At 42.1% G+C, this 20,520-nt stretch overlaps 1 protein-coding gene across 3 annotated transcripts in view; it reads right to left on the bottom strand.

Annotated features, from left to right (window-relative positions):
• The window catches only part of LOC147011145 (sodium/glucose cotransporter 1-like), a 125,737-nt gene extending 106,747 nt beyond the window's left edge, over positions 1 to 18,990 (bottom strand). For 2 of the 3 annotated variants that reach the window (XM_085860343.1, XM_085860342.1), the window contains exons 1-6: positions 18,773 to 18,988; positions 12,927 to 12,998; positions 12,655 to 12,759; positions 11,237 to 11,296; positions 5,796 to 5,900; positions 2,127 to 2,232 (exon numbers count right to left, since the gene is read on the bottom strand). In XM_085860343.1, the coding sequence (XP_085716469.1) occupies positions 2,127 to 2,232; positions 5,796 to 5,900; positions 11,237 to 11,296; positions 12,655 to 12,759; positions 12,927 to 12,998; positions 18,773 to 18,898 (574 nt within the window). In that variant the 5' untranslated portion in view covers positions 18,899 to 18,988. Of the gene's footprint in view, positions 1 to 2,126; positions 2,233 to 5,795; positions 5,901 to 11,236; positions 11,297 to 12,654; positions 12,760 to 12,926; positions 12,999 to 18,772 lie in introns of all 3 variants that reach the window. The other variant, XR_015052524.1, reaches the window with a different exon arrangement.
• Between the last annotated feature and the right edge of the window lie 1,530 nt (positions 18,991 to 20,520).

Consider the following 20,520-nt stretch of genomic DNA (forward strand, 5'->3'; position numbering starts at 1 on the left):
ATTTTTAATCGTGATTTACATTATTTGATCGTTGATCCCGAATCCAGGCCGAAGTAACCGGAAATTGCGTCAAAATCATCAGCTGTGCGGCACTTACATGTACCACAGTATAGTTGGCAAGTATACAGTTGTGAACAAATAAAAAATGACCGTTTTTACAGCCATTTTTCCCTGCTGTGCAGGGGTTTGGCTTTTTTTTTTGTGAGGCAATGTTTTTTTTTTTATAGCCGGATGCCTTTCCTGACGCCAACCCTGGTCGTTTCTTACGACACACAGGGATATGATACACCTATTCTAACCGGGGCATACACCGGGACCAGTACACTGGCACTCATTTCGCCGACCTCGGAAGGATGACAGGCTGAGTCAACCCCCTGGTGTTAATTCAGCAGCCAACAGGGCTTGAACTCAGGACACTGGGATCCCAAGCCGCCACCCTAACCACTAAGCCAACACCAGGCTTAGAGTTGTGAACAAGTTATAGGTAAAGTCAGAAGCGAATGTAAGAAGAATTCTACGTTCGCTTCTAGGCTTTGCCTATTCCATATTAAATTTCCAACTGCACTCATATATTAGCACCCCACTGTATGTATGTCCGCTCTATACCCATTGGTTGGACAGCTGGCCTGACTCCACCCACAATTGTAACATGAAAAAAAAATTATACATCCGCCATTTTGGTGCAATGGCAAGTTTCTTTGGAAGTGTCATATTAACAATCACCGTGCCCTCCTTATATGTTTTCCGTTCGGTGTAAAACAACCGAATTGACTGTTGAAAGGATCATCAAATATCGAAGGGTTGGAGCCGATGGGCATCATGGGCAGAGTGAAGGCGACAGTATGTAGACTGTTGAGTCTCAGACTTCAGGCCGAAGGCCTTCAGGCCTTTGGTGTCAGCTTGGGGGCCAGTGCAATTTAAATTATCCAAGCTACATAACCACAATGTATTATGTGTGCACATAAGCAATAGGCATGTTTTTACATCATGTACGTAACCTGGGTTGTTATTTTTTTATTTTCGGGAGCCATCGAGGCAGCGGTCTGTTGCCGATACATCACCCAAATAAAGGGATGAGCAATTTGTTTAATAAATGAAAGTTTTTGGATGTACTTTCGGTTTTAGCCCGAGTTTTCAAGGCTGATTGGTGTGAGAATATAGAAGGGTCACCCGCCATAATCTGTACGCACGTTTTTGGTTCATGTCTGTAACCTGTTTCTTTGTTTGTTTGATTGTTTTTCCACTGTCGAAGCTCGTATGAGAGCTAAAATATAAAATATATGGGGTAATTTATATTTTCGCGAGCGATCACTTGTGCATTTGGAACAAGATCGCCCATAGAGCAGTTACCGCACTCTGCTACTAATATGAATGCCACTTGCACCCTTCAAGCTGGTCTCCGTTGGCTCCCTCCTATGTGTTTGAAAGTCTGCAGCAAACATCACTACCGTCCACAAGAAGGGTGCAAATTGATCAAATTGTTATGTTCAATAGAAAGAGGAGGGGTGGGGGGTTCAGAGATATAATTAAGGGTTTAGCACCATTGCATTCACGTTAACAATTTAGAACATTTTTCTGCATTGAGACCGATGTTATGAGTGAAGCTGTTCATCCTTCGTGGCACTGCTCGGGGGGGGGGGGGGGCGATTGTGCTGTCCAACTTCAATGGTTAGAGAGAGTAAAGACTCTGGTCCATCCTGTGTTCCCACTCATCTGAGACTGGATTGATTCCAAACCGGGTGCGGAGTGTCATGGCAATGGTGTGGAGCCTTTTTGTGACCAGGCCGCTACATCAGGGTTGGAATTGGCTCCGCGGTGGCTTCTTGCGCCTGCGTGCAATTGGTGGGGGAGCACACATATATGCCGAGCCTCCACTGGCCCTTTGTGTGCATGCCCAATGGCCACTCCTGGTGGGACACACCCATGATGGATGTGATTGGCTGCTGCTGTTGGCATTGAGCAATGTAATTGGGCACCATACTGGGTGGGCTGGTGCAATCCTGGTGAGCCAAGGGAGCTTATAATTACAGTGATAACTAAGAGATTTGAAACCCGCAGAAGCAGTCCACATGCCTCTTTTCATTGTCTCAACATCATCATAATATTGGTGTAAATTTGCATTGTACCTGTAACAGTGTACAGAGCAGTGACGATCAATAGGCAAATGACTGCAACGTAAAGATTTAGTCCCATGGATTGCTGGATAAAGATAGCTCCAGCAAACATGTCAGCCTGAGGTAGGTGTAAAAAGAAACATTCAATGCATAATTCACTGAATTGGACATGACCAGTCCACCATGTTAAATAGTTTTTGTGAGATAAACGAGAGGGTTCATAACTAAGTCATTGCCTTAATGCAGGAATACGAATGTAAAATAAGAGTTCTTGAAAAGGATAAAATAGCTATATATTATATTAAAGGGCCAGATGTGCATTGGCACCCTTTGACTATCTCTAAATTTGAGAAGCGGCAAGTCGATTAGGGTTGAATCAAGTGTTCTTAAAAGCCACAAAATTCAATAAATAAAACAATAACGGTAAAAACAAAATTGATGAAGCATTCAAACAACATTTAAAATATTTTAGGTGGTTACTCGGGAGTACAGTCGTGCTCATGAGAAATCCAGTAATGTGCCGGAAATGGACGTGCTGTGTGATGTACGTGTAAAGATGAACTGTGTTTGTATTCATTGGGAATGTAAGGTCACATCATGGAATGTCTGATAAAGATTAGGAATTTGTAAAAATACATGACAGCATCGACCAAGAAAAGCAAACATCTCTTGGTAAAGCTAGATGTTCAGTTTAAATATTGATGTCGCATTGCCGGGTTGATTGACGAGACAGACGCATCTGATCAATCAGATCATCAATCTGCTGATGTGGACCTATGGTTGAGGTTGTTGACCAAATGTTTGGAGAAGTTCTGGGCAGAAAAGGTGCAAACCTGAATTAAGATTGGAGCCCAGCAGATGATCCAGGCAGTTGGAAAATCAGCTACTCGCTTACAAATTACTAAAACTACGTACTTTGGCCATACAACGAATGAGTTTTGATTTTTATATTCAGTATAGGGTGTTGTAGAATTTGTATCATTAATAAAATCCTTTAATTGTTCATTCAATACATTAAGAATAGCCATTACTGTTCAATAAGTGATCATAATTGTTGTAAGGAACAGATTAATGAGAGAGAAAAAAAAAAAGATGTGATTATTTTGCAAAAGAACCAAATTAACAAATTTCACAATGTAACTATAATACTAGATTAATAAGGTGTGACTATGCTAATGATTATAATCAGACTCACTGGTCATTGTTGTTACACAGCTCTTCAACATATTGTAAGTATATTAGGCTTTCAAAGCATCCTGACTTAAATTATGAGTGTAGTAACAGAACCCATCCTAACGGATCAGTTCGTGACCGCAGAATTTGTGTATTTTAGTGTGATCTGTAATATGGAAGAGAAAGAGCGATGTTCAACATCCGGGGAAGTACAGAATCTTTTAGGTTTTTTTTGTGCACAAGGTGGTGATGGCGAGACTGAGATGGATAGGAAAGCCGCAAGTAGAAGTTAGGTTGGTGGAAGGGATGTACGAGGAAACGAAGGGAGGTTTAGTCCAAGGATGTGTGAGGAGTTTAGCGTAAACATCAGTTTGAAACAAGGAAGCTTTCTCATCCCACTCATGTTGATCTTGGTGATGGAGCTGGGAAGTAGGAGGGTAAAGATGAAAGGTATTCTAGGGGGGATGTTGTATGTGGACGATCTGGCTGTTGTGACTGAGAGTAAGTGGGGGATGCAGGAGGTACGATGGGAGTACAAGGAGGCATTCAGGAAACATGGATTGAAGATAAGTATGGAGAAGACTGAGGTGATGTGGGTCAAACAGCAGAGAAAATAAATGAATATTAAGTTCGTGGGGAAAGAGATCAGACAGGGAAATAGATTTGAGTGACCGGGGATGGTAGGTTGGAGGCAGAGGTGTGTGTCAATGTGTGGGGGAGGGTGGAGGCATTGATGGAAGACAGAAAATAATCAAGGAAATTGAAGGGGAAAGTTCTGGTGTATCATGTAATGCCAGCCTACCTTTCTGGTCTGGAAAGTAGTGGCACTGATAGAGAGACAACAACAGAAGTTGTAGGTCTAGGAGAACAACTGGATTAAAATTGCAGGTGTGAAGAGGGTGGATAAGAGGAGGATTGATGAACTGATGGAAGAGATTGCTGTGCAAATAAGATCGACAGGGGATTGGTAAGAAGTAGGCTGGTCAGGTGATGCAGATTGGGGAAGAGAGAATGGCAAAGAGAGCAGGTAGGTTGAGGGAGCAAGATAGGAGGAAAAGAGATAGACCTCAGCTGAGATGGGAAAAATGTGTGAGGAGAGCTATCAACAAGGTGGGTGGTTGGAGAGTGGATAGAGTTGGCTGAGAACAGGGAAGTGGGGTCATATCTGCAACACCCGCTCTCACCGGGATTGACGCTATGCTACACTGTACATATTTACCCAGACAGAATTGGTGTTCCCCCCACACCCCGATCCCCATGTGACTATCAAAAAAAATTTCCCACATAAAAAATTCCCGTGCACACCCAGAGTACAACTAGCAGTTTTCACTCATTCTGTCCATCTGTTCAGGAGTGCATACAAGTTAAATAAACAGGAAAGGACACTTCTCAAATTATAGTATGGTTAGGACCATGATCCATACATACACACTGCACATGAAGAGAAATAGTTTTTTGAAAATGTTTTTCCAGTGATTGATCATGTGAGCTGATATGCAAACTTGTTAAGAAAAGTGTCAAATTTTTAAAGCAATTCATTGCATTTTTAGCTCGCCTGTTCGAAGAACAGAGAGCTATAGTGATACCCCCAGCGTGAAAATGTTAAAGTTTTTGGTGCAAGTTATTTAGAAGCTTGCCATTCATTTAATATGTGTACGAGGATGCTGATATTTGGCATGGAGGTTCCTTTGGGTATATTATTGATGTAGTGAAGTTGAAATTAAAAAATAATTTCAAATGTTTTAAATTTTTGACCTGTTTTGAACTTAACTTTTTTGTAGCACATCAACGTTAAAGTTTTTTGTGCAAGTTATTTTTTAGAAGCTTGCCATTCATTTAATGTGTGTACTAGGATGCTGATATTTGGCATGGGGTTCCTTTGGGGTGTACTATTGGTGTAGTGAAGTTGAAATTAACAAATGATTAAAAAAAAATTTTTAATATCAACCTAAGATGTTGTCAAAGCCACCCAATGCTCGCCTGTTTATACTAGACGCTTGCCATTCATTTAATATGTGGACTAGTTTACTGATTACAATATACAAATACATATATTGCTTTAAAATTATTTGGATCAGACTTCACTGCAATGCTTTATAAAAAATATTAATTCTTAGACGAGTTTTTTAAAAACGATAAATGTATAAACAGGCGAGCATTGGGTCGCTTTGACACCAACTCTCTGGTTGTTTTTCCACTATCACAGAATGGAATAACACATATACATGAAATACCGCCCCCCCCCAAAAAAAATATAAAATATAAAACAGATGACCAAATTCAAACATTTTGGCATTTCATCGATGTATTGGTGCAACTAAAAGGCCAACATAAAAAGTAACTATTTATCCAAATAATTGAAAGAGTGTAAAATCTAACATTGATAATGAGTTCCTAAACTTTGCTGATCACTTTCATTTTGGAGTAAACTTTGATGGAATCGTCATGAACCACTGCATTGATGTTGAACAGGCTTCATATTTTCCATTGCATCTAGTTGGAGCTTACCGAAATCTTGGTCAACACATAAAGAATCAGAGAGAGGACAGAGAGGTACACTCTGATACGTGTCCCTCCAAAACGCTTCTTAAGGTACTCTGGCATGGTTACCACCTGAACACAGAACGAGGAATAAACCAAACGATTATCAACAAAATCATAATTGTAAAACGTAATTATATAAATCATGTTTTGAGCACATTTTTTTTAAATGAGTGCCGCATGTTGATTAGGATGAATTGCCGCAATATTTGCAGCTAAAGTTTTTACTTCATTTCAACATTCCAAATGCAAGTTCCTGCCAATCTTGTGTAAAATTAAGCACGTCACAGTGCTTCACTCCTCCATAAGCTAATTGGTACAGGTTCTGAAATATAGCAACACATCCCTAACTACTATAATATCACTGTTTTCAAAGATGGTGACCTCACTGCATAATATTGTCCGACCTGAAGAAATGCATAATGAGTGTAAGCAAGCAACAAGATCAGAAAATAAACTGGCATGTACATTGGGCAATTATTGTTTGTGCCTATGCAGTGTTGTACACAAACAGCAGATACCCATCTACGACGGGTATGGGGAACAGGACGGATCACAATACTCGGTTAAGGTAGTTTCTTTGGATGTTTTGCGCCGCATTCAACAGCTTCGTTCATATTGGTGGCGTGTCTGGGTGCTCATGGTAGCGTTTGAGACCGGTCGCTTTAGATTGTTGGCCTTGGCACATAGTGCCGGATAAGTAACATGAACGATTTGACATATTCATCGTTTCTATATAACCTCCATCAACAGATTAACAATATGGCAGGATAAAAGTGGTAAATGCTGAGTTGAACAAACGTCCTGAACTCGTAGACTTGGTTAAGTAAAGCACGTCGTCTGGTACCCGCCGTCGGTTTGCCGCCGAACGCTGCTGATTGTGACGTCATCGATTCCCTCTTTGAAAATTCTATCGAAATTCGATTTTTTGAATCTGCTATCACCTGCGTAAATACATGGAACACATCATGTGAAGATTTCGGAAGTATGAACAGAATATGTTCGGAGAAAAGTGTGTTAGAAGTTCCAGGCTTACGCACATTATATTATGATAATATATGATACATTTCGGCCTTCTTTTGATTCGGCCTCTATTCCAATTTTAAGGCGTCAAAGGTGAAACAAAAAAAAAATCACATTTTTCCTTGCCATCCCCATGAGTTTGAGTCCAAAGAGAAAAGTGCTTTCAAAACAACCCCAGTAGAGATGCCAAAGATCATTTTCGGATTTGAGTGTTTATGGGATTATACACAGGCCAAAGTTCAAAATTAACGTTTTTGGCGTGCCAGCCATTTGTATTTCAACAAATCCAGACAAGAATTGGCAATATTATACCTTAATACAGCCTCTATGGACGAAAGAAGGTCGACATTGGTCTGATGATTTTTCCTTTTACTGGGGTCAGTGTGGATGGAGTTGGGTGTTGGGGAGTGGAGGACACATATTGTCTGTGTTTCTATTGTATTCTTCCTTATATGGACCAAATGGATTACAGTGTAGCATATTACATTTTCTTCATCCCACTGATGCTGTGGCAGCTTTGAGGGACCCATCTATACCATGTCGAAGACACTCGGCATGTTGTGGGTGCTGTCATGGAATACAGTGGACAACGGGTCCTTGGGTCTGTTTTCAATTGTATCAGCTTACCACTTAATCGAGCAATATAATTGCAACTGTCACCTGAAATTGTCGTGAGACATTAGCACTTTGACTGATCCAGGCGAAGCCCACCACTGTTCATCCTCACGTAATAGATTCATCTTCATCGGCTTCCTCTCGCGTCTCATTGGCTCTTAACACGTTAACTTACCACTGGCAAGTCTCACTCTTCATGAATAAATTACAGATAGTTATTAAATTACTCTGTTTAGTTGAAGCATCAACCATGACTTCCACCTGGTGATACAACTACAACCGGTATAACGCCTCGTAGTCGTAACTTTTATTATTGCCCAAGAAAACATGGCTGGAGTAGAGGCAGTGTGTGTATCCAAATCGACTCCTCCAAGCCACATTCACTCTGTCACATCATTGTCCAACTCCTTTACATATCTGTCAGTTTCCTTACAAAATTTAAAATGGTGATCGTTTACAGAGCCCCGATTCTACCTGGGACATGCATGTTCAAAGAAGACCCATCCATACTCTATGCCTCAGAAAATATGACCCTTTTGATAAATCCCCAATTAATTTCTTTAGTCAGTCTCTGGTACAGGTACAGTCTTTGGAGCTCTTTGAGCCTCACCATCAGTCCAACGCTTTCTTGTCTGGCTCATACAGTATCTCCAAGCTTCAGTCCAAAGCTGGTCGCTGCAATACCTTGGAAATTTCCACCGAGCCAAGTGCTATCTTTGCTCTGCTCAGTTGATAATGGTGTACAACACCTTCATCTGAAGTGTCATGGAACATGGCAACTCACTGTGGACTGATGCTGCTGCTGCTGCTTCCCATATTGCTTCCATTGCCATTTAGAATCTAGCACCCTTCATGTCATTGGTAAACCTGCAACATATGGCTCATTCTCAGGTCTGCTTCCTGCTCACTTCAGGGTGGTTGGTGGCCTTGCACTCTTTACCGTCTCTATCGATGTCTTGTTCCTCCTGCCATCTCACCGACTTGCCCATGCTTGTCCACTCCAGGTTACATGTATTCCACCAAAAAAAACAAACTTTCGCTTGTGACTCTCAAATTCGAAACCAAATGCTCATCTCGAGTCATTTGTACGCACTATGTGAATGATTGTTTGCATTATTTCTGAGAGTGTGGCTGTGCAACATGATGTAGTGTCCCCTTGAGGTTAGAAAAGGAATTTGAAATGTTTTCGAGGAAGAGGATATTGGGACCATACTCTGTGCAGTGTTGGTGCTGCTTAAGCAGTCTCCTTGGCTATTGGGCACAATCCTGGATGGGTCGCCACTCTGACACAGTATACCAGCATACTGGCACTCATTTTGCCAACCTCGGAAGGATGAACAGGCCGAGTTAACCCCACCTGGTATTAAATCAACAGCTGAGCGGTATTTGAACTCAGGACCCGAGGATCCAAAACCCACCACCCTAACCATTAAGCCAACACCAGGCATAATTTGTTCAAGGTTCAGGTTCAAGTTCAAGGTGTCAAGGTGTCGGCAATAACTTGCCTCTTATTGATGAAAGACACAGATCTTTGAAGTTCACAAACTAATTCTGGTCGATGGGTCCTCCTGCTGAACATCCTTCCAATGGATGGTGCACACCTTCATGAATTACCATGAATACAAAACAAAGGGTAGTCCCTCTTCCACCTGTGTCTTGTGTGCCCGTTTGCCCTTCATCCCACCTTTGACTGTCGACACTTTGATCCCTGTCTTTCTGCTCTTCAATCAACTTAAATACCTGTTGAAAACTTAATTTTTTTAGGGACATCATAAAAAGAACACAACCAACAGGCACAGATAACTAATTTAACGTGTAAAATAAGAGGTGTGTAAAAGACGGTGCCATCAATGGCTGTAAACTTCGGAAAAATGTTTTTGTGTGTTTTTTTCTTCAGCCTTGAAAATGTATATTTTATTTCAATTGAATTATATACGTGAACACTGGAGAACACAAATTGCCTCGTTGGCACTTCCAAAAACCGACAGTTTAGGCCACCATCAGGTCAACCCAAGTGCCACCGCGAAGCGGCGTTGAGCCGACCGTCGTCCAATTCCAGCAAGAGGATTTGGTGGGGAACTCCTCCCTTCTCCCTCAACATACTGGCACCTTGTTCGGGCCAGGCCCAAACCACCACACGGGTCTCTAGGCTGTGGATGTGCTCCAGGATCCAGTGGAGTGGCACTTGTGGATCAACTCCCCTTGCCAATTTCCACCAGGTCCAGAGCCACTGAAGCTTCCTCGTGACGAAGAGGATTTTCTGGAGAGTGAATAATATCGTTGATGAAGATTAGGAATAAGACTGGGCCCAATACACTGCCTGGGGTACTCCAACCTTGACAAGGAGAGTAGACGAAAGGATTGCTTTGACAGTCACACGTTGGCTACAAAAGTAGAGGAACTCAGTAAGCCATATCTGGAGTTAGCCTTCAATGCTATAGGCAGAGAGTTTGAAGAGTAAGGCAAGATGCCAGACAGCATCAAATGCTCCAGATATGTCCAGAGACAGCCCCGATGTCATGTCTTACATTGAGGGCCTCCATTCATTTTTGGGAGAGCACAAGCAGCATGTCCAGGTTAGAGTGACTGGGTCTGAATGTGATCTGATGAAGTTCATCCAAAGAAAGTAGTTTTGATTGGTGAACAGCAGTTTTAACATAGCCCCATAAAGAGTAGTCCAATGGGGACAGGGTAGAAGAACGAGGTGACCAAGAAATTGGTCCACGTTTATTGATCCAAGATGTCATTCAAGACCCGTCTCACATTTAAAGCATCGTGGAAGGGAGCACCGTCTTGCTGGAAGGTGCTATTTGAAAGATTTAATCAGTGTAGTTCAAGGACAAATAAATTCTGCAACACTGCAAGTAATATTGAACATTGCTTCTTCTTCAAAAAAATGAAGGACCACTGAAGCAAAACTTTCTGAGAGTAGACCAGAAGATGATTTGTGATGAGTCTTTAATGTTGCCAGATTTACTGAGATTTTTTTTTTCTCTCACCCAAATGCCTTTGCCACTGATGTGGAATTCTGCCTCATCAGAAAATGTCAACTCATTAAGAAACCCAGAGGAATTGTGGATTTTTTGATTGGAACTGTTCGCAAAAATCTAGCCTTGTGCGGTTGTCCTTTTCATGTAGCATTTGGACCATCTGAATCTTGCTTGCATGTTCGTGCAATTTCACTTTGATAATTATATTCACTGTTCATTGCGGGATATTTAGTTCACCAGATGCGCATTGCAACAACTTTCGTATACGCCTGTCGAATGCTTCCGAGACAACAGCCACAGTCTCCTCCTCTCGGATAGTGGTTTGTCATTCACCGATTCAATTTCTTTAAAACTTTTCATATAATTGTTAATTGACTTCCTTTGTGGTGCATCTTTCCTGTAATGAGTAGTAAATTGTCTTCTTACAGCTGTTATGGACTTCTGTTCTGCTCGCCACAACACACGGCTAACCTTTTCTTCTACTGTCACCATTATCAATCAGTTTCAGCAACTGAAATTTAATTTTAAAAGCATTAGTAACAAAACTTTATGAATAATGCTTTAATTTGTCGTTTACAGCTTGCTCATATCATGTATGCATCGAAAGTTATAAAGTCTGACGTTGCAAAAGGACTTCATAAACACATTGTGTTTAATGAATGAAGCTATTTCGTGAGATTTCTGATCTTGAACTAATATATTAATGATGTATTACAACAATAAATGAACATGATTGTCCATGCATGATGATGTTTGCAGAAATGAAGCAAAGTGACATACCCCAGCAGTGATGTAAATGGGAACGAATAACCAGCCAAGAAGTACAACGATGAAGAGAGCCTGAAACAAATGGACATTTTACAGCTTCATTCAATTCGTATTTGTTATGAAATAAGTTTTCCTTGTTACCTTCCTGTGCACACCTCGAGTACAACAACTAATTTTCAACTCATTCTATCTATCCATCTGCTCAGGAGTGCATGCAAGTCAAACACACTCACAAAAAGACACGCCTCAAACTAGATGGTATTCATAGAATACATACCCGATGCAGACTTGAGAAGGACTTGGTGTGAGCCAACTCTTTCGGTTTTTTTTTCAGGTTTTGTTTTCTTTTATCCAATATGGCTGCCAGACCACGTGACCAATGACGTCATCTTTATCAAACCATATTTCCCATGGGTTGTTGATCAATTCGTTACATTTTGCATTGATCGGTTTCTCCTACGAAGGTTTTCAAAGATTTTTGCTTAGATCCAATATGGGTGCCAGACCACGTGACATATAATGGTCATCTATATATTACTAAAACTCTCATCTTGTATGTATGTATGTATGTTCCCAAAATACAGCCAAAACGGTACACGATAGTGGAAAAATTTTAGTCCCATCTAACTCACCATTCTCCTGCGGTGTGCAGTATCAAGTTTGGTTCAAATCGGGCAACGGAAAAAATTATTAAAAAATCAATTCCCGATTCAGTCAAGTACTCTTCGGGAGAATTTGATCAATGAAAACAACCTCAGCGGTATAGTTCGCTGAAGCTATCTTTTTGTTTTTTTCTTGAAATGATTTGTTTTATCAACCACTGTCACAACAGTCGTCTAGTGTTTTTTTTATACAAAAAAATCCAGTTTAAATTTCCAGTCAATCAAATGACAATTGAGGATTTTAGAAATTTGGCCTATGTTGACCTTTTAGCTTATGTTGACCGAAGAAATAATTGGTGTTTTAATTCATTGAGGTGATATAAAAATCCTCTTCAAATTTCAAGTCAATCGAATGAAAATTACCAATTTCATAAAATTCATCCTATGTTGACCTTTTAGCCTATGTTGACCTCAAAATTCATTGCAACTTCAATTTAATGACCAAATGTGCAAATCCTCTTCAAATTTCAAGTCAATCGGATGAAAATTGAGGATTTCAGAAATTTGGCCGAGGTTGACCTCAAAAGAGTGACGGCTATATCACATGGTCATGTCACATGTGGTAAAGTTTCAATTTCCTCCGCTGAGCGGTTTTCGATGTACACTCTTAACGAAATGCAGACACAACGTACACCATACGTACGTACGCAACTGATGGCTTAACCATACATCTCTCTTCGCGAGTGCAGGGTAATTATAATATGATTCGCATTAAACCCGAATTTTCTCTCCTATACATCCTCGTAGTCAGCAATATTTGTCACGCACATTCCATTCAAAGCCACCAATGGCAATGCCTGATGCAGCAGCAGTCCCTGCCAAACCAACAAAGTGATCACTTCCAACATTGCTGGCAAACAGCGAAGCTCCAATCTGTAACATAAAGACACCGACATCAAAAACAATGAATGGCAGTAAATTCAGCAGAGTCAAAAGCTCTTTGTTCTGCTTCTTTAACCACAAGCATAAGGATAGTAAATAAATAAAAAGCATGATTTTGACCATTAAAGTTGAAATTGGATTTTTTAGACTCCCCTTACCGGCCACCAAGACATGCTCCTGCCAGCAAGAAAGAATCCTCCAACCGTGGAACGGTTGCTTTGGTACATCGACTATGAAAGAAAAGAAAGACACCTTTGGCAAATGTTTCGACAGCATATGTTTTCATGCAGAAACCAAATATTGTTGTAATTGAAATCCAAGTTGTCTGTCACAAAAGAAACCCAACACGGCTAACACACTGACCTTGGGTTAACGTTTAGGGCTTTAGGCCAACATCAGCAATGTAATTCTGTCCATTGGCCCAACCATGGCCTTAGTGCCTTCACTTTTATGCCACGTGGCTGCCGTTGGATCAATGCTGGAAATCCTCTTGCGACCATTTCAAACCTTTGCCAAGGTCAATGTGCTTGCTTGGAATGTTCCTTAATAAGCGACTTTCAAAATTATGTAATCTGTCCCAGATTGCTCTGTGCACATGTGCAGAAACCCCTGGCAACGAAGACAATTGGGACGGACGAGACATATTTCATTCCCCTCAGATAAGGATTGTAGAATGAAACGACTAAAAAAAACTTTTGAAGAAGCCGAAAGTACTTGGAAGGGTACCAGGGAGAAAGGGGTGTGCGTCTGCACAACGAAACAGTTGGAGAACTTCCTCATCAACTCATCCAAAAAAGGTTAATGGTGTTACAATCCGTACTACAAAAACTCTCGAAGATGTGGGCCCATGGAAGGCCAAAGGTTGTTTTTGGAGCCACAAGAACAATTACACAAGATATTTGCATCTGTTGGTGGAAGGAAAAGTGTGTGAGTGTGTGTGTGTGTGTGTGTGTGTGTGTGTGTGTGTGTGTGTGTGTGTGTGTGTGTGTGTGTGTGTGTGTGTGTGTGTGTGTGTGTGTGTGTGTGTGTGTGCCTGTGTGCGCGTGTGCGTGCGCACTATAACCATGGCAGCCACTAGCTAATTGTATTCACAGGAAATAATTGGAACTCCACACCTCTCATCCACGGATATTTCTCAAGCATCTTATATTCTCGTGAGTCCGATTTGTATTCAGGAATAGAACAGTTATGGTGAACCATTTTGAAATTGTCATTATTATTATTATTATTATTATTATTATTATTTGTACTAGTACGTGCCCATAAAAAAAATTATAAATAAATATTCAAACCGCGAGCAACAAACAACAACTACACAGGCCGTTTATTCGCTCTCGCCTGCCCGTACGTGCGTGACCCGGAAGTTCGCATATTATTCGCAGTTACGATTATTCGCAATTTAGTTTTAATACCCAATTATTCAATTAGGGCCAACGTATTTTACCTTTTCGCAATGTCATGGCAAGGAAAAACAAAAAGAGAAGAGAAGAGAGAGAAAAAAAATTACTTCCTGGTTCGGAGCATACCAGCACTCTGATGTTACCGAAATTTATGCACCGTCTAATATGAAAACGATCATAACTTGGGGCATTGTGTTTATCTATAAATGCGCATAAGAAATCGAGAAATTATTAGAATACACGAAGTCATCACTCTCCGGAAGCCCGTACGTTGTAACCCGTAATGGGGAACGCGGCTGAGCTTCCCTTCCCCATCGGCCACGCCCACGCAACAACGTGTCTTCCCATTGGTTTGGTAAATAAATGGCCATAACTTGGGAAGCACTTGTCCAATTAATATCAAACCTTGAAAAGGCACATCCTCAGGTCCCCAGCAATATACCTGGCAAGTTTCAATTAGATCTGACCAGCGGTTGTCGAGAAACAGCGGTCGCAGACACACACACACACACACACACACACACACAGACACACACAGACACACACACACACACACACATACACACAGAGATTGCTGGAATTATAGATAGATACATTATCGAGGCTTGTATGAGAGCTAACACACAATACACAACAAAGGGGGCAGGAGACAAGAGGGAAGGACAAAACAGTGGGGAACAGAGACATCAGGAGATCTGTGGAAGGGAGAGGGATGGGGCAGGGAACACGGGGTCTACAAGATGGACATTACAGGGACTTTCAGGAAAGAAAGCAGGGAATTTGAAGGAGGTGGGTTTGGGGAGGATTAATGGGGGTATAAAAGATCATGGTTTTGGATGGGGGAAGATAGGAGGAGGTGGTGAACAGCTGTTTTGAAGAACTGGAGCGAAGAATGGGATTGAAGAGAGTGAGAGAGTTTATTTCAAAGGTGGGGAAAAAGAGGAATGAAAAAGTGAAGGTGAGCAATGATTCTTGATTTTGGTAGATTTACCAGAAGGGGGTTGCTGGCAGACCTTGAGCGCCCTACGGAAATATGGGGGAGGGTGGGTAGGACATATTGCAGACAGAGCGGGGAGGAGACGGTATAAGACAGAAAGCACACCAACCTGCCTGTAATGAGAGAGTGAGAGGCCCAGACACTCAGTCTCACCACGGGAGAAACCAATGATCCTAAACGCCTTGGTTTCCACAGCGTGAAGCTGAGAAAGGTGAGAGGCAGGAGTACCAGCCCAGAGGGGAGAGCAGTGCTCCATCAGGCTGCGGACGAAAGCTTTGTATGTGGTCAGGAGCTCAGGTGGGCCGTGGAAGGACTTTTCACGAGGGAGGATGTCCAATCAACGGCTGGCTTTGGAGGTCAGGTTTGAAATGTGGCTTTCCCAGGAAAGATCATGGCAGATAGTGAGACCCAGAAGCTTGAAAGAAAGGACTTCTTCCAGAGGTGAACAAAAGCACAAAGTTTTATTTCATTACTAGAAAATACAACCCGTCGCTTCGCTGATAGGAATATTAAGGGTGAGGGAGAAAGAGGGAGGGAGAGAGAGGGGGTAAGGTAGGGATAGAGAGGAGGGAGAGAGGGGAGGAACGGGAGGTAGAGAGGATGGAGGAGCGGGAGCTAGGAAGAGGTGAGAAGGGGAGAGCTAGGAAGAGGTGAGGAATGGGGGAGCTAGGAAGAGGTGGGGGAGCTAGGAAGAGGGGAAGAGCAAGGAAAGGGAGGTGGGTGGGAAGAGATACGCCTCATCAAACATCATGAAACACTCCAGGAGGGAGGGGGCGTGTGAGGGAAGAGGATGGGGAGAGAGGAGGGGGAAAGGGGGAAAGTTGGGAGGAGGTACATGTGAGGGGAGGGGGTTCTGGACTTGCGTTTGGTAGGGAAATTTGAGGGGGGAAGGGGGGGTGGTTCTCGACTTGGTTTGGTCATTGGACGTGTGGAGAAAAGGGGGGGGGTTAATACTTGATTAAACAAAATGGGGTACATTAAAACAACACATTAATGCAGCAAGCGGATACCGCCCAGAGATTTCGATTGGGGGAGGGGGGTGGAGAGGGGAGAGAATTTGGGAGGAGGTGAGAGGAGAGGGAGGGAAGGCAGCATGATGGGAAGGGAATGCAGCATGAGGTGAACGGAAGGTAGCTTGAGGGGAAGGAAAGGCAGTGTGAGGGGAGGGGAAGGGAAGGCAGTGTGAGGGGAGGAGAAGGGAAGGCAGTGTGAGCTGAGGGGAAGGCAATCTAAAACTGAGCTGACAAAACACCATCTACTTGGCAAAAGCTTGCCTGCATTCATGCATGCATGCTCGCACATGCAGCAACCTTTGCACCCCTCCAGTCGGCTCACTCCGAATTGGATTCCTCCATGCTGCACTCTGGGGGAACCTTTTAAAATTCAATGCTAAACCGTCAGTCCATAAAAGCTCCCCATAGGTCTTCCTACAACCCCTTGCGGTCCTCGCTCACCGTGTACGCACACAGGCAATATGTTCATCCTTTTACTTGCACATGTGCACAAATTCTCACCGGCATGCTCAACTCAACCGTCCCCACACCCGCAATGCGTGTTATGTCCCGCTTGGCTTTGGTGCCACAGCACGTCTGCTCCCCCCCCCCCCATGCCGAAGCACATAGTTTGAGAGATGGCCACAAAACCTCCACGACAGCACCACAGGCCCACACCGCACACATGTAAACAAACATGCAGGCACACACACACACACACGCGCATGCACACACACATACACACACACACACACACACACATACACACACACACACACTCACACACCCATGGAGAGTTCCTTTACAAATCACGATCTACCCATTTGTACTGTGTCCACGTATGGTCTACATACCTCTTCATGCTTGCAGTATCTGCTGCATGCATGCTCGCATATGCAGCGACCTTTGCACCACTCTGGTTGGCTCACTCAAAATGGGATTCATACATGCTACACTCTGGGGAAGCCGTTTTATATTCAAAACTAAACCGTCAGTCTTTTACAGCACCTTTAGCAGAGGAGGAGGAGTGAGGGGAGGCGGGGGAGGGATGCGAGAGACAATGTGGGGTCAAGTGCAGGCAAGTGGGGCCGGAACTTTGCTCAAGTCGATCGATATATTCGGTGACAGTGTGAATACTTTTGCCATGTATCGCCATGGCATGTAAGCAAACAACCAAGCAGCTTATAGAGCACTCACCAAGAGGCTTTAGCACTCAAGCAAGCACTCCAATGAAAGGGTTGATAAGGAACAGCTGGCTTGGCAAGCTGATTGGTATTTGGAGGCATACCCAAATCCAAATCCATACTCTGTACAGAGCGTTGGTGCTGCCTAAGCAGTCTCCTAGGCTATTGGGCACAATCCTAGATGGATCACCACTATGACGCAGAATACTCGAATGGCTCATTCATCCCAGCAAGCTGATACTCATTTTGCCGACCTCAGAAGGATGGCAGGCTGAGTCAACCCCACTTGGTATTAATTCAACAGCCAAGTGGGATTTGGATTCAGGACCATAGGATCCTAATTCCACCACTGAAACCATTATGCCAACACCAGTCATGAGACATACCCACACAAACCAAAACTTTGTTAATTTATTAACATTTTCAGCTTTCACTCCAGATTTTGGCAGTTATTTAGTCCACATTATCCAATCCTCCAAACTGAAATAATATTTTGATTGTATAATTGAATTTGTCCATGAGAGTGGATCGTGGAAATTCGTATCAGGGAATGCATAAAATCACTGCAACCTCCTAATTTGAAAACTACAGCAGTTACAAAAACGATGTTTATAGCAATTAGTCGGGAAGGATACGAGTCAATCGATGATGTGAGTGAGGAAAGTGAAAGAAAAAAAATTGAGCGCTTTATGGTTAAGAAACCATTGCGGCCTATTTCAAGTCAAGGCCAAAAAAACATGGCGACTTAAGACCCCTGCGAGGGAGAGCGAGGTGACCAAGGATGATGCCTTGATAAAGGATAATTAAATAAAGCCGTTAATTATCTTCAAAAGAGGTGTTTAAATTCACCCAAACACCCAATTTTCATTCAGGCATTTCATTGGAGATCTCTTATTATACATGCAAAATTTGGGGCCCCGAGGTTTTATGGTTTTGGAGTTATGGAGCAAAAACACACACACACACACACACTGACATTTATGAGTATAGATTATAGATACATTGATTTTTTTTTTAAATAATATTGATTCTCTTTGAATTGTTTCAAATTCCCTCGGTGCACTCCTCAGATTACAGAATGTTTCAGAGGTATTTCTCTATGAGCAACTTTACGGTATTTTGAAAACTAATAGCCAACTTACATGTACATCAGCATCACTTTGTCACAAGACTTTAAAAACGCAATATGCCATGTGAAATCATCCGTTGATTCAAACAACTCAACAAACACAACTGCCGAGTGGAACTTGGACTGTAATATATAATATGTATAAAAAATATTTATATGTATATATACATATACACACATTTACACACCTATGGCATTCGGGAGGCATTTCAAATAATTTTACTAGTCGAAGCATCAAATATACAGCACCACCTTAACCTATGGTGAGCACTGGGCCAGCTTCTGTGGACACACATACTTACCCATATTCCAATGATCAGGACAACTATGAAGTAGCAAGTAATCACAGCGATATCTGGAGCATTGTTGATGTAGTTGACGATTACTGGAGGTCTTGCAGTTGTGTCCGTTGTCGTTGGTGCACTCATGGTGGAGGATCTGCTATGTCTTGGTGGAACAAATGATGAAATCCCACTTGGCAACAACGAATTCTGATCCAGGTAACACTTAAAGGCGGGTTCACATCGGCAGCCGGGTACAAAGGTGCAGATTATTACCCACATTGACCATTGTTCGCTTCTGCATCATGTCGTTCAATCGGTATCAAAGCGATGGAGACAGAATATATGAGTGTGCTTGTTCACGGTAATTTGTATCCAGCTTGATAAAGGTTTACACCACTGAGTAAGATGTGTGAATAGTTTGATATCCACTGAAACAATACTTACAAACTTGTACTGCCCACCTACGAATAAACAATCAGAACAAAATTTTACCCGCAGGGTCGAAGTTTCTCCCTTTTCTTGTGTACAGTTCATTTGAATGTCTATTTCTCCATTATTTGTGAACAGAATTCGATGAAAATTGACAGGCATATACTCGACACATATGTGCAGGCAATAAGTGTGCCCAAAGTGCGGTTGCGGCCCTTCGGGCCGAGGAACGGCCCGTTTTGGCCCATTTTTTAGATGCTCGTGGAGGATCTCTCAGTCTGACTCACGCTGTTGTTCTTCATCTTCTTCTTGTGGACTTTTTTGTTTCACAGCCTACAGTTTTCATCGAAACTTCCTGAAACTTGGCACATATATGTAAAAATACCCTGCGCAGACAGAAACCATCTCCGATTTTGAAAATTCCTCCTAGAAAAAAAGTTATGACGTCAAAATATCTCTGCTAATGGAAATCGCCTAAAAAATTATCTCCGAAACTAGGAAAGCTTTTTTAATGCTGTTTGCGGGAATCGAACAGGGCATTATCAGAGATGAACTAGAGGGGGAGCACTCGGTAGAGTGCAAAACCTCCGCCGGCAATACTGCGAGGTCACTCAAGTGAACCTGATATCCTATTCATTCAATTTGACGTCAACAGTGCTCACAGAGTTATAGTTTGCAACTTTCCCTTTTACTTCTAACTTTTACATACTCAATTCATTCGTCATAACTCGATTCCTTGAGACAGAAATTGATTTTACGTGGGTATATCCACCTGAAGTTCCAAAATCAGCCGCAATTATAATTTTGGCATGTTTTTTGTTGGAAATCACTTATAACATGTAGAACTGCAAAAAAAAAGAATTGGAAATTTTGTTGAAAACAAATTTGCAAAAAAATTTTTTCTCTAACAATTTTTTTTTTGGGGGGGGGGGGGTTAGAAGTCACTTAAAACATGGAGAAATGCAAAAAAAAAGAAATCGAAATTTTGTTGAAAAAAAAGTTGCAAAATGTTTTTTTTCTCTCACAATTTTTTTTTTGGGGGGGGGGGGGGGTTGGAAATCACTTAAAACATGTAGAAATGCAAAAAAAAAAAAATTCAAATATTTTTTCAAATTGGCCGCCATAGCGGCCATATTGGATTTTGGACCAAGTCCAAAATCTAATGGCATGATCCTTGGACCAGACCTAACCCTCCACGAAGTTTCGTCGAAATCCGTCGAGGAGTTTTTCCGTAATACTGTTCACAAACAAACAAACAAACAAACAGAAAGGGGTGAAAACAATAACCTCCATCCATCTTCGATGGCAGAGGTTAATTACCGCACATATGATACATC

The sequence above is a fragment of the Eptatretus burgeri genome, chromosome 16 (genome assembly GCF_056783735.1).
Source record: "Eptatretus burgeri isolate ZD-2024b chromosome 16, Ebu_testis_v1, whole genome shotgun sequence".
Taxonomy (NCBI): domain Eukaryota; kingdom Metazoa; phylum Chordata; class Myxini; order Myxiniformes; family Myxinidae; genus Eptatretus; species Eptatretus burgeri.